The sequence below is a fragment of the Heterodontus francisci genome, chromosome 7 (assembly GCF_036365525.1).
Source record: "Heterodontus francisci isolate sHetFra1 chromosome 7, sHetFra1.hap1, whole genome shotgun sequence".
NCBI classification, from domain to species: Eukaryota; Metazoa; Chordata; class Chondrichthyes; order Heterodontiformes; family Heterodontidae; genus Heterodontus; species Heterodontus francisci.
Window position 1 is genome coordinate 9,639,679 of NC_090377.1, and position 14,844 is coordinate 9,654,522.

The 14,844-nt window shown below is 47.6% G+C and overlaps 1 protein-coding gene across 1 annotated transcript in view; it reads right to left on the reverse strand.

The window, feature by feature from the left end:
- The window catches only part of spega (striated muscle enriched protein kinase a), a 684,640-nt gene that overhangs the window by 119,153 nt on the left and 550,643 nt on the right, over nt 1-14,844 (reverse strand). The window contains exons 19-23 of the mRNA XM_068034685.1: nt 14,675-14,779; nt 10,969-11,175; nt 9,537-9,660; nt 2,097-2,272; nt 99-211 (exon numbers count right to left, since the gene is read on the reverse strand). Of these exons, the coding sequence (XP_067890786.1) occupies nt 99-211; nt 2,097-2,272; nt 9,537-9,660; nt 10,969-11,175; nt 14,675-14,779 (725 nt within the window). The remainder of the gene's footprint in view (nt 1-98; nt 212-2,096; nt 2,273-9,536; nt 9,661-10,968; nt 11,176-14,674; nt 14,780-14,844) is intronic.

A 14,844-nucleotide genomic window follows, 5' to 3' on the forward strand; every position in this document is an offset into this window, starting at 1 on the left:
TCCCCAACCCACATCTGCTTTCCTGAGTGTCCCTAACCAAACCACACCCCCACCTACCCTCCTCCACCCACAGTGCAGTGAAGAGTGGTGGATCTTACTTTGTACCAGTGGATGTCTGGCAGGGGCTTCCCTTCCACCACGACAGCCAGCCTTGCCGTCTCCTCAGGGTTCACCACAACATCCTCCATGATGGACTCGAACCTCGGTGCCTCTGGAACAGAAGGGGGAGGGGGTCAGGTTAAAAATGTGCATTGGAGGATCAATGGTCATCTGTCAGCTTCAGATCCACTAAATAACTCCCTTTTCCACGTCCTGCCAGTTTGGACACATCATGCCTGAAGGAGCTGACTCCTGCTGGGGTAGAGGTCCATGTGTATCCATCCAAGGAGCCATTCTTCACATGTCAGCCCTGAAAGTGTTAACAGGCCTTTGAGCCACATAAGGCATCACAACGGAGTCCTTACCCAATGTCCAGAAACTCACAACAACAGGAGGCACTGGCTCCATGGGCAGTTCTCTGCCATCTGGTTGTGGGTTCAAGACCCACTTTGGAGATTTGAGCTCCAAAATCCAGGCTGGCATGCCAGGACTGAGAGAGTGCTGCACTGTCAGAGGTACCGACTGTTGGATGGGATATTAAACTGAGACCCCACCTACCCTCTCAGGAGGATGTGAAAGATCCCGAGGTCACTAATTCAAAGAGTAGGGAAGTTCTGCCTGGTATAAAAACAAGACATTCTGGAAATACTCAGCAGGTCTGGCAGCATCTGTGGAGAGAGAAGCAGAGTTAACATTTCAGGTCAGTGACTCGTCTGATGAAAGGTCTCTGACCTGAAACGTTAACTCTGCTTCTCTCTCCACAGATGCTGCCGGACCTGCTGAGTATTTCCAGCATTTCTTGTTTATATTTCAGATTTCCAGCATCTGCAGTATTTTACTTTTATATAAGTTCTCCCTGGTGTTCTGGCTGAGATTTATCCTTCAACCGACATCAGTAAACAACAGATTATCCAGTCGTTAATTCACTGCTGTTTGTGGGATATTGCTTTTATTCCGAAATTAGAACAGTAACAACACTTCAAAAAGCACTTCATTGGTTGTAAAGCATTTTGGGATTCCTGAGGGTCTTAAAGATGCTACAAAAATCCTAATCCGAGATTCTAACCCCCCTCGACGCAGTGACGGACCCCCCCCCCCAGCCCCGAGACAGTGACCGGCCCTTCCCCCTCACACAATGACCAATGCCCCCCCACACAGAGTGACTGACCAACCCCCCCACACTGTGACTGACACACCTCACACACGGTAAACGACCCCCTCCTCAACACAGTGACCGACCCCCTCCCCCACACAGTGACCGACCCCCCCCCCTCCCCACACTGTGACTGACCCCCCACCCACACAGTGACCGACCCCCTCCCCCACACAGTGACCGACCCCCCCCTCCCCACACTGTGACTGACACACCCCACACACGGTAACTGACCCCCTCCCCCACACGGTAACCGACCCCCTCCCCAACACAGTGACCGACCCCCTCCCCCACACGGTGACCGACCCCCTCCCCCACACGGTAACCGACCCCCTCCCCAACACAGTGACCGACCCCCTCCCCCACACAGTGACCGACCCCCTCCCCCACACAGTGACCGACCCCCCCCTCCCCACACTGTGACTGACACACCCCACACACGGTAACTGACCCCCTCCCCCACACGGTAACCGACCCCCTCCCCAACACAGTGACCGACCCCCTCCCCCACACGGTGACCGACCCCCTCCCCCACACGGTAACCGACCCCCTCCCCAACACAGTGACCGACCCCCTCCCCCACACAGTGACCGACCCCCTCCCCCACACAGTGACCGACCCCCTCCCCCACACGGTAACCGACCCCCTCCCCAATACAGTGACCGACCCCCTCCCCCACACAGTGACCGACCCCCTCCCCCACACGGTAACCGACCCCCTCCCCCACACGGTAACCGACCCCCTCCCCAACACAGTGACCGACCCCCTCCCCCACACAGTGACCGACCCCCCGCCCCCTCAGACAGTGACCGTGCCCCAGGAAACAATGAGGGGATGTTCTCACCCGCCAGCAGCAGGGATATCCTGCAGGTGTCTCCGCCGTGCTTGTTGCTCGCTGTGACGATAATCTCTCCAACATCCACTTTTCCGACTTTCACAATCTTCAGCATATACTGATCATCATCGGGCATGCTCAGCTCATAAACCCGAGGTTTGTTCATCAATACCACGTCATTCCTACTGGTAATTAACCAGGTGAGGGAGAGGTAAAACTCAATAACTAGCATTCAACAAACTGAGACATTTCAAGGTTTATAAGAAAGATGCTCAGTCACAGTGTTAGAGCTCACTGGCTGGGAAATTCCTCATATCAGTGCTCGGTCCATGGGCGATACTTCACTGGACATGTGCCTGACCTCTTCTGTTGTCTGTAGACCCGACTATTCCAATACTCTCCTGGGCGGCCTCTCAATCTCCACCCTCCTTAAACTTAAGCTCATCCATAACTCTGCTGTCTGTATCCTAACTCGCACCAAGACCCCTTCACCCATCACCCCCGTGCTTGCTGACCCACATTGGCTCCCAAACAAGCAAACCGTGATTTTAAAATTCTCATCATCCTTGTTTCAAATCCCTCCATGGCCTCACCCCTCCTTATCTCTGCAACCTCCTCCAGCCCCACAACCCTCCGAGATCTCTGCGTTCCTCTTATTCTGGTCTCTTAAGCATTCCCAATTTTAATCGCTCCACCAGCTTAGTTTCGGTGACTGCAGCTTTGATAGTAACGGAGGTGCGTGAGCGGGCTTACAGCTGTGAAGTCAATTTCAGTGTAAGTTTAAAAGTGAATTCCCTTTTGTTTTCGGAGGACCAGGGGACTGCTGGGTAAGGAAAAAGTATATATTTGTGTGGTGGCTGTACCCGAGACACTACACGTGTAGTGTCTCCCACCCACCCTCCTCCTCTAACCAAAAAAAAAGGACTCTGGTGTGTTGATAAGGTAAGCTTTTTATTTAAGTAGTTCTGTCCGTTGGATTGCTAACCTAACAAGTTTTGACTTTTTGTTTTTGGTTTTTCAGTAGATTTGTTGGGAATTTGGAATAGTGGGAATGGAGGTTAAGGCAGTTGTATGTTCCTCCTGCAGAATGTGGGAGGTAAGGGTCGCCAAGAGTGTCCCTGCTGACTGCATCTGTGGGAAGTGCACCCAACTCCAGCTCCTCGAGAACCGCGTTAGGGAACTGAAGCTGGAGCTGGATGAACTTCGGATCATTCGGGAGGCGGAGGAGGTTATTGAGAGGAGTTATGGGGAGGTAGTCACACCTCAGGTAAAAGAAGTAGGTAGATGGGTTACCGTCAGGGGAAGGAGAGGGAACCAGCAGGCAGTGCAGAGATCCCCTGTGGCCGTTTCCCTCAACAACAGGTATACCGTTTTGGATACTGTTGCGGGGGACGACTTACCAGGGGTAAGCAATGGGGTACAGGTATCTGGCACAGAGTCTGTCCCTGTTGCTCAGAAGGGAAGGGGGAAGAGGAGCAGAACATTAGTCATTGGGGACTCCATAGTTAGGGGAACAGATAGGAGGTTCTGTGGGAACGAGAGAGACTCACGGTTGGTATGTTGCCTCCCAGGTGCCAGGGTTCGTGATGTCTCGGATCGTGTTTTTGGGATCCTTAATGGGGAGGGGGAGCAGCCCCAAGTCGTGGTCCACATAGGCACCAACGACATAGGTAGGAAGAGAGATGGGGATTTAAGACTGAAATTCAGGGAGCTAGGGTGGAAGCTTAGAGCGAGAACAAACAGAGTTGTTATCTCTGGGTTGTTGCCCGTGCCACGTGATAGCGAAGCGAGGAATAGGGAGAGAGAGGAGTTGAACACGTGGCTGCAGGGATGGTGCAGGAGGGAGGGTTTTGGTTTCCTGGATAATTGGGGCTCTTTCTGGGGTAGGTGGGACCTCTACAAACAGGATGGTCTTCACCTGAACCAGAGGGGTACCAATATCCTGCGGGGGGAGGTTTGCTAGTGCTCTTCGGGGGGGTTTAAACTAATTCAGCAGGGGAATGGGAACCTAAATTGTAGTGCCAGTGTACAGGATGTTGAGAGTAGTGAGGTCAGGGATATGGTTACAAGGACGCAAGAGGGCACTGGCAAGCAAGAACCTGGTTTAAAGTGTGTCTATTTCAACGCCAGGAGCATCTGGAATAAGGTGGGTGAGCTTGCAGCATGGGTTGGTACCTGGGATCTCGATGTTGTGGCCATTTCAGAGACATGGGTAGAGCAGGGGCAGGAATGGATGTTGCAGATTCCGGGATTTAGATGTTTCAGTAAGAACAGAGAAGATGGTAAAAGAGGGGGGGGTGTGGCATTGTTAATCAAGGAGAGTATTACAGCGACAGAAAGGACGTTTGAGGACTCGTCTACTGAGGTAGTATGGGCCGAGGTTAGAAACAGGAGAGGTGAGGTTACCCTGTTGGGAGTCTTTTATAGACCTCCGAATAGTTCCAGAGATGTAGAGGAAAGGATAGCGAAGATGATTCTCGACAGGGGCGAGAGTAACAGGGTAGTTGTTATGGGGGACTTTAACTTTCCAAATATCGACTGGAAATACTATAGTTCGAGTACTTTAGATGGGTCAGTTTTTGTCCAGTGTGTGCAGGAGGGTTTTCTGACACAGTATGTAGACAGGCCAACCAGGGGTGATGCCACATTGGATTTGGTACTGGGAAATGAACCCGGCCAGGTGTTAGATTTAGATGTAGGTGAGCACTTTGGTGATAGTGATCACAATTCGGTTAGGTTTACCTTAGCGATGGGCAGGGACAGGTATATACCGCAGGGCAAGAATTATAGCTGGGGGAAAGGAAATTATGATGCGATTAGGCAAGATTTAGGATGCGTAGGATGGGGAAGGAAACTGCAGGGGATGGGAACAATCGAAATGTGGAGCTTATTCAAAGAGCAGCTACTGTGTGTCCTTGATAAGTATGTACCTGTGAGGCAGGGAGGAAGTTGTCGAGCGAGGGAGCCGTGGTTTACTAAAGAAGTTGAAGCGCTTGTCAAGAGGAAGAAGAAGGCTTATGTTAGGATGAGACGTGAAGGCTCAGTTAGGGCGCTTGAGAGCTACAAGCTAGCCAGGAAGGATCTAAAGGGAGAGCTAAGAAGAGCAAGGAGAGGACACGAGAAGTCATTGGTGGATCGGATCAGGGAAAACCCTAAGGCTTTCTATAGGTATATCAGGAATAAAAGAATGACTAGAGTTAGATTAGGGCCAATCAAGGATAGTAGTGGGAAGTTGTGTGTGGAATCAGAGGAGATAGGGGAAGTGTTAAATGAATATTTTGCGTCAGTATTTACAGTAGAGAAAGAAAATGTTGTTGAGAATACTGAGATTCAGGCTACGAGGCTAGATGGGATTGAGGTTCACAAGGAGGAGGTGTTAGCAATTTTGGAAAGTGTGAAAATAGATAAGTCCCCTGGGCCAGATGGGATTTATCCTAGGATTCTCTGGGAAGCTAGGGAGGAGATTGCAGAGCCTTTGTCCTTGATCTTTATGTCGTCATTGTCGACAGGAATAGTGCCGGAAGACTGGAGGATAGCAAATGTTGTCCCCTTGTTCAAGAAGGGGAGTAGAGACAGCCCTGGTAATTATAGACCTGTGAGCCTTACTTCGGTTGTGGGTAAAATGTTGGAAAAGGTTATAAGAGACAGGATTTATAATCATCTTGAAAAGAATAAGTTCATTAGAGATAGTCAGGATGGTTTTGTGACGGGTAGGTCGTGCCTCACAAACCTTATTGAGTTTTTCGAGAAGGTGACCAAACAGGTGGATGAGGGTAAAGCAGTGGATGTGGTGTATATGGATTTCAGTAAGGCGTTTGATAAGGTTCCCCACGGTAGGCTATTGCAGAAAATACGGAAGTATGGGGTTGAAGGTGATTTAGAGCTTTGGATCAGAAATTGGCTAGCTGAAAGAAGACAGAGGGTGGTGGTTGATGGCAAATGTTCATCCTGGAGTTTAGTTACTAGTGGTGTACCGCAAGGATCTGTTTTGGGGCCACTGCTGTTTGTCATTTTTATAAATGACCTGGAAGAGGGTGTAGAAGGGTGGGTTAGTAAATTTGCAGATGACACTCAGGTCGGTGGAGTTGTGGATAGTGCCGAAGGATGTTGTCGGGTACAGAGGGACATAGATAGGCTGCGGAGCTGGGCTGAGAGATGGCAAATGGAGTTTAATGTGGAAAAGTGTGAGGTGATTCACTTTGGAAGGAGTAACAGGAATGCAGAGTACTGGGCTAATGGGAAGATTCTTGGTAGTGTAGATGAACAGAGAGATCTTGGTGTCCAGGTGCATAAATCCCTGAAGGTTGCTAACCAGGTTAATAGGGCTGTTAAGAAGGCATATGGTGTGTTAGCTTTTATTAGTAGGGGGGTCGAGTTTCGGAGCCACGAGGTCATGCTGCAGCTGTACAAACCTCTGGTGAGACCGCACCTGGAGTATTGCGTGCAGTTCTGGTCACCGCATTATAGGAAGGATGTGGAAGCTATGGAAAGGGTGCAGAGGAGATTTACTAGGATGTTGCCTGGTATGGAGGGAAGGTCTTACGAGGAAAGGCTGAGGGACTTGAGGTTGTTTTCGTTGGAGAGAAGGAGGAGGAGAGGTGACTTAATAGAGACATATAAGATAATCAGAGGGTTAGATAGGGTGGATAGTGAGCGTCTTTTTCCTCGGATGGTGATGGCAAACACGAGGGGACATAGCTTCAAGTTGAGGGGTGATAGATCAAGGACAGATGTGAGAGGTAGTTTCTTTACTCAGAGAGTAGTAAGGGCGTGGAACGCCCTGCCTGCAGCAGTAGTAGATTCGCCAACTTTAAGGGCATTGAAGTGGTCATTGGATAGACATATGGATGAAAATGGAATAGTGTAGGTCAGATGGTTTCACAGGTCGGCGCAACATCGAGGGCCGAAGGGCCTGTACTGCGCTGTAATGTTCTAATTCTAATTCCACTGGCGGGCGTGCCATCAGCTGCCTGGGCCCTAAGCTCTGCAATTCCCTTCCTAAACCGCTCTACCTCGATTCCTACTTTAAGATTCTCTTTAAAACCTACCTCTTTAACCAAGCTTTTGGCCGCCTTGTCCTAATATCTCCTTATGTGGCTCGGTGTCAAATTTTGTTTGATAATCCCTCCTCTGAAGCTCCCTGGGATGTTATACTATGTTAAAGGCGCTAGATAAATGCAAGTTGGTGGCATGGAAGCAGAATCGAGGAATTTCCTGACCGCTATGTTCAGCATTGTCCTTGCACAGTCCTGATAACCTCGCAGTCCTCATCCCCTCTGCCCCAGTTCAGGTTTCTCTGGCCCAGTGTTTCAATATTATCATAATTTATAGCTATTAGACAGAAGTCAGAAACTGGGAATTCTACAGTGAGTGACTCACCTCCTGACTTCCCAAATTCTTTCCAACACCTTCCAGGCACAAGTCAGGAGTGTGATGGAATTCTCTTCACTTGCCTGGATGGGTGCAGCTCCAAAAACACTCAAGAAGCTCGACACCATCCAGAACAAAGCAGCCCGTTTGATTGGCACCCCATCGACAAACATTCACTCCCTCCACCACCGATGCACAGTGGCAGCAGTGTGTCCCATCTACAAGATGCACTGCAGCAACGCACCAAGTCTCCTCAGACAGCACCTTCCAAACCTGCAACCTCTATCTTCTAGAAGGACAGGGTATCAGATGCATGGGTACACCGCCACCTGCAAGTTCCCCTCCAAGCCACACACCATCCTGACTCGGAACTATAAAAATAATTAATTGAGGGAGTGAGAACAAGTCTAGCTACATTGTAAATGTAACATCCTTGTTCAAAGAAGGGTGTAAGGGTAAGCCCAGCAACTACAGGCCATTCAGTTTAACCTTGGTGGTGGGACAAAATTAACAGTCACTTGGACAAACGTGGATTCATTAGGGAAAGCCAGCACAGATTTATTAAAGACAAATCCTGTGACACTAACTTGATTGAGTTTTTTGATGTGGTAACAGAGAGGGTTGATGAGGGTAATGGGGTTGATGTGGTGTATGTAGACTCCCAAAAGGCATTTGATAAAGTGCCACATGACAGGCTTGTCAGCAAAGTTAAAACTCATGGAATAAAAGGGACAGTAGTAGCATGGATACAACATTGGCTGAATGACAGGAAACAGAGTGTTCTGAGAAATAGTTGTTTTTCGGAATGTAGGAAGCTATGTAGAGTGGGGTTCCCTAGGGGCTGGTACTGGGATCACTGCTTTTCTTGATCTATATTAATGACCTAGACTTGGGTGTACAGGACACAATTTCAAACTTTGCAGATGACACAGAACTTGGAAGTATAGTGAACTGTGAAGAAGATAGTGATAGACTTCAAGAGGAAATAGGCTGTTGGAATGGGTGGGCAAGTGGCAGAAGAAATTTATTGCAGAGACGTGTGAGGTGATACATTCTGGTTGGAAGAACAAGGAGAGGCAATATAAAATAAAAGATATAATTCTAAAGGGGATGCAGGAGCAGAGGGACCTGGGGCTATATGTGCACAAATGACTGAAGGTGGCAAGGCTGAGAAAGTGTATACGGGATCCTGGGCTTTATAAATAGAGTACAGAAGCAAGGAAATTATGGCGAAAATGTGTAAAACTCTGCTTCAGCCTAAACTGGAGTGTGCTTCCAATTCTGGACACCACACTTTATGAAGGGTATGAAGACGTTGGAGAGAGTGCGGAAAATATTTATCAGAATGGTTCCATCTTTCAGTTACTTGGATCGATTGGAGAAGCTGGGATTGTTCTCCTTAGAGAAGAGAAGATTGAGAGGAGATTTGATCGAGATGTTCAAAATCATGAGGGTCTGGACAGAGTAGATATTGAGAAACTGTTCCCATTGGCAGAAATGGACACCGATTTTAGGTGATTGGCAAAAGAACCAAATGCGACATGAGGAAAAACTTATATATGCAGCGAGCGGTTAAGATCTGGAATGCACTGCCTGAGATTGTGGGGGAGGCAGATTTAATCAAAAGGAAATTGGATAATTATCTGAAGAGAAAAAGATTGCAGGGCTACGGGGAAATGGCAGGGGACTGGGACTCGCTGAGTTGCTGTTGCAGAGAGCCAGCACAGTCACGACAGGCTGAATGGTCTCCTTCTGCACAGTAGCCGTTCTATGATTCTAACAGCACTGTGGCTGTACCTACACCACATGGACTGCAGCGGTTCAAGAAGGCAGCTCACCACCACCTTCTCAAGGGTAATTAGGGACGGGCAATAAATGCTGGCCTGGCCAGTGATGCCCACATCCCATGAATGAATAAAATTAAACAACTGAAAATATGGGTTCAGGTATGATTATGAATCAGGGGTTACACCACGCCTAAAAGGGAGGAAACATTGAAGAATGGGGAAGCTCTAAAAGCCTGAACATAACAGCACCCACTCATGCTCAGAGGCACAGTAGATGGAGGCTCCCCGTTACCTTGTCCACGAGACTTCAGCCTGCACGTAGTTCAGTGTACAGGTGATACAGCTGCTTTGGTTTTCCACAGCAAACACAACATCTGGCTTGTCGATGAAGCAAGGGGCTTCCTCCAGATAGGGGCCTGTGGAAAGAAGAGGAGAGCTCACAGACACCGGAAGGGCCAAAGAAATCCTTGTCAGTCGTGGCTCAGTGGGTAGCTCTCTCATCTCTGAGTCAGAAGGTTGTGGGTTCAAGCCCCAGTCCAGAGAGTTGAGCATATAACCCAGGCTGACACTGCCAGTGATGAACTGAGGGAGTGCTACACTGTCAGAGGTGACATTGTTTGGATGTGATATTATACTGAGGCACCGCCCGCTCTCTCAAGTGGATATGAAGACTATTTTGAAGAGCAGGAAAGGTCTTCCCCAACCCCACCCCCCACTCCCCTGGTGTCCTGGTGTCACTATTTATCCCTCAACCAACATCAGTTAAACAGATTATCTGGTCATTATCTCATTGCTGTGTGTGGGATCTTGCTGTGCACAAATTGGCTGCCGTGTTTTCTCCATTAGGGCAAAGACTACATTTCAACCATACTTCGTTGGCTGTTCTGAAGTTATGAAAAGAGATATATAAATGCAAGTTTCTTTGTTCCTTCAAATAGGAATAAGAAAATAACAAATAAGAGCGGGAGTTGGCCATTCAGTCCCTCGAGTCTGCTCTGCCATTCGATAAGACTTTACCTCAACTCCACTTTCCGGCCCTATCCCCATATCTGTTGATTCCTTTAGCATCCAAGAATCTATTTATCTCAGTCTTGAACATATTCAATGACTGCTTCTCCTGAAAATATGAAGCCTAATTTTAGACTCTTCAGCCAGGAGAAACAGCCTTTTAGTATATCTACCCTTATCAAGTCCTCTAAGAATAGTGTACATTTCAATGAGATTAAACTTCATTTTTCTAAACTCCATAGAATATCGACCTTCCGGCAGTGCAGTGCTCCCACAGTACTGACACTGGGAGTGCCAGACTAGATTAGTATTCCATATCTACCCTATCAAATCCTTTCATGGTCCTGAAGACCTCTATCATGTCACCCCTCAGTCTTTTTCCTACAGAAAACAGCCCCAGCCCGTTCAGTCTTTCCTGATAGGTATAACCCTTCAGTTTTGGTATCATTCCAATAAATCTATTTTGCACCTTCTCCAATACCTCTATATCCACTTTGCAACATGGAGACCAGTGCCGTGCACGTTACTCCAAGTGTGGTCCGATATATGTTTAACATAACTTCCCTGCTTTTCATTCCATCCCTCTAGAATTGGACCCCACTGCTTTTTTATGGCCCTATTATCCTGCATCTTTGAGTTACCATTTCACCTGCTCCTATTTTATCATGTCACCAGTCACAATTACAGTGCACAAGTAACAGAAGCAGGGCCCTTACCTCTGTCCAATAATTTGATGGGTTCCGAGATAGCGGACGGTTTGCTGCAGCTCTTGGATGTTGCACTCTGGACCCTGAACAGGTACTGGATGCCTTTGTTCAGTGACTGAATGGTGTAGGTGGTGTCCTTGATGTTGGTTTTCAGGACATGCCATTGAGCTGTGCCCATGACCTGGCTCTGAATAACAAAGGTTAATGCAGCAGGATCTGAAAAATAACAGAGATGAACCATCACCAAGTGACACACATGGGTGGGCAATAGTCATTTCCTGTCTCTGTGCTCCCAGTAAGGAGTTTCACCTGTCTGGAGCACTTGTTGGAAATTTGGCTGTGTGTTGCTCATAATTTTCCAACGGTTACTTCAGAAGGTTGGAAAATGACAGCGAGTGTGTTTATCCTAGTTTCCAATGTGCACTCCCAACTAACAATGTGTATGCACGTGCCCGTCATTGCACATTTACTGTGCTTATTTACTTCTGTACATCTCTGCCTATGTGTTAACGTGTGTGTGTAACTACGAGTGTTTGTGATTGCAAGTGAGTGTATCTGTGAGAGAGACTGCGTGTGTGTGTCAATGTGTGTGTGTGACTGTGAGTGTTTGTGTCGATGTGTGTGTGTGTGTGTGTGTTCATGTGTGTGTGTGAGACTGCGAGTGTGTGTGACTGCGAGTGTGTGTGACAGCAAATGTGTGTGACAGTGAGTGTGTGTGTCAATGTGTGTGTGTGTGTGACTGTGAGTGTGTGTGACTGCGAGTGTGTGTGTCAATGTGCGTGTGTGAGACTGCGAGTGTGTGTGACAGCAAGTGTGTGTGACAGTGAGTGTGTGTGACAGCAAGTGTGTGTGACAGTGAGTGTGTGTGTCAATGTGTGTGTGTGAGAGACTGAGAGTGTGTGTGACTACGAGTGTGTGTGTCAATGTGCGTGTGTGAGACTGCGAGTGTGTGTGACTGCAACTGTGTGTGTGACTTTGAGTAAATGTGTGTGTGATTTTGAGTGTGTGTGTGTATGTGTGACTGCGAGTGAGTGTGTGTGTGACTGCGAGTGTGAGTCTGTGTGTGTGACTGCGAGTGTGTGTGTTAATGTGCATGTCTTTCTTTTTAACAAAGACTGCCATGCATTTATATAGTAACCTCAGGATGTCCCAAAGTGCTTTACAGTGAATGAAGTACTTTTGAAGTATCTCTGTTGTAATGTAGAAAATATGGCAAACAATTAATGCACAGACAGCAATTTGATAATGATCAGATCATCTGTTTTAGAGTGATTTCAGGTGAAGCAGCGATTTACTTGTACTTCTTTCAATGTAGTATACTGTATTCGCTGCTCACAGTGTGGTCTCCTCTACACTGGGGAGACCAAGCGCAGACTGGGTGACCGCTTTGCGGAACATCTCCGCTCAGTCCGCAAGCAGGACCCTGAGCTTCCGGTTGCTTGCCATTTCAACACTCCCCCCTGCTCTCATACTCACATCTCTGTCCTGGGATTGCTGCAGTGTTCCAGTGAACATCAACGCAAGCTCGAGGAACAGCATCTCATCTACCGATTAGGCACGCTACAGCCTGCCGGACTGAACATTGAGTTCAATAATTTCAGAGCATGACAGCCCCCATTTTACTTTCATTTTTAGTTATTTTTTCTTTTTTTTTTACATTCTTTTTTACATTTTTTACAATTTTTTTTTGCATTTATTTCATTTCATCTTAGTTTGTTCAGTTTGCTTACCCACTGTTTTTTTTTCAGGTTTGCACTTGCTGCTGTTCAATATTCAGTGCATTAACACCTAATCTGTACTAATGCTTTGTCTTTCAACACACCATTAACATATTGTTTGCCTTTGCTCCGTGACCTTTTGGTCAGCTATGTGGCCTGGTCCAATCTACACCTCCTTTGTTATCTCTTGCCCCACCCCCACCTCACTTGCTTATAACCTGTGACTTTTCTAATATTTGTCAGTTCCGATGAAGGGTCACTGACCCGAAACGTTAACTCTGCTTCTCTTTTCACAGATGCTGCCAGACCTGCTGAGTGGTTCCAGCATTTCTTGTTTTTATTTCAGTTTTCCAGCATCCGCAGTATTTTGCTTTTGTTTTATAGTGAAGTTGGTTGAGGGATAAACATTGGTCAGCACAACACAGAGAACTCCCCTGCTCTTCAAAACAGTGCAGTGGGATTTTTACATCCAGCTGAGAGGGCAGACAAGGCAGCAGCTGTCAGATGGCACCTCCAACAGTGCAGCACTCCTTCAGTACAGCCCTGGTAATGTCTCCTTGGATTATGTCCTCAAGACTTTGGAGTGGGACTTGAATCTACACTTTCTGACTAAGAGATGAGAGTACTACCTCTGAACGACGACTGACACATCTACGCAACAAAACATTCCCAAGTCAAGTTCTGGGCCTTAATTTCTCTGCAACAGATTTTTGATAAGCTTTAAAAGCTTCATAAAAGCAGGTAGGAAGCAGGAAGTGTAACTCTGGTCGATGTAATGAATAATTAGGAACCCTTTATACTTTCAGGTGGGAGTGAAGGAAGGCGAGAGTGTGAGTCAGCTCCAAGCACGACAGATTGCACCTAGTTCAATACTCAAACAAGGTGAAAGTGATAAAAAACCTCTTCTACACATTAGGAGCTGGCTACACCAATCGCAATACCTTCCTCCTCTGTATCTAACCCTGTTTTTTTTTAGAGGGAGCTTTACTCTGTATCTAACCCCATGCTGTATCTGCCCTGGGAGTGTTTGATGGGGACAGTGTAGAGGGAGCTTTACTCTGTATCTAACCCCCGTTTTTTTTTTAAGGTGACCTTTATACCCCAGGCCCCTTTTATATATTTTTTATGTCGAGGGGGCCTTTATTCCTCAGGCCCCCTTTATATACACACTTATATTTTTAAAATAACTTTATTAAAACCAGATAAATAAACAAAAAACTCAAATTAAAATGCCATTCTCGGCGTCGACAATGCACTCCAGTCCCTGCGGTGCCCACCGGTCGCGGAAGGCCTCAAGCGTACCGGCAGACACCGCATGCTCCTTTTCCAGGGACACCCGGGACCTGTCCTGGGAGTGTTTGATGGGGACAGTGTAGAGGGAGCTTTACTCTGTATCTAACCCTGTACTGTACCTGTCCTGGGAGTGTTTGATGGGGACAGTGTAGAGGGAGCTTTACTCTGTATCTAACCCTGTACTGTACCTGTCCTGGGAGTGTTTGATGGGGACAGTGTAGAGGGAGCTTTACTCTGTATCTAACCCTGTACTGTACCTGTCCTGGGAGTGTTTGATGGGGACAGTGTAGAGGGAGCTTTACTCTGTATCTAACCCTGTACTGTACCTGTCCTGGGAGTGTTTGACGGGGACAGTGTAGAGGGAGCTTTACTCGGTATCTAACCCTGTGCTGTACCTGTCCTGGGAGTGTTTGATGGGGACAGTGTAGAGGGAGCTTTACTCTGTATCTAACCCCGTGCTGTACCTGTCCTGGGAGTGTTTGATGGGGACAGTGTAGAGGGAGCTTTACTCTGTATCTAACCCTGTACTGTACCTGTCCTGGGAGTGTTTGACGGGGACAGTGTAGAGGGAGCTTTACTCTGTATCTAACCCGTCATGTACCTGGGAGCGTTAGTTTGGACAGCACTGAGTCCAGCAGACACGTTATATACACGTGTATAAGCCACACACCCAGACCCATACAATGGGCTATACTGATTGTTACCTATTGATGGATCAAGTTTCTTTGGTTTGTTCCACACAAGCGTCACTGTCCGTCCAGTCACTCGAGCCACCACAGCTGGACCATTGGGTGGATCGGGAATCACATCTGGATTAAAGGCAAACAACATAAGAAATAATATTTCAGAGCCAACATTCTCACCTCCAACCCTC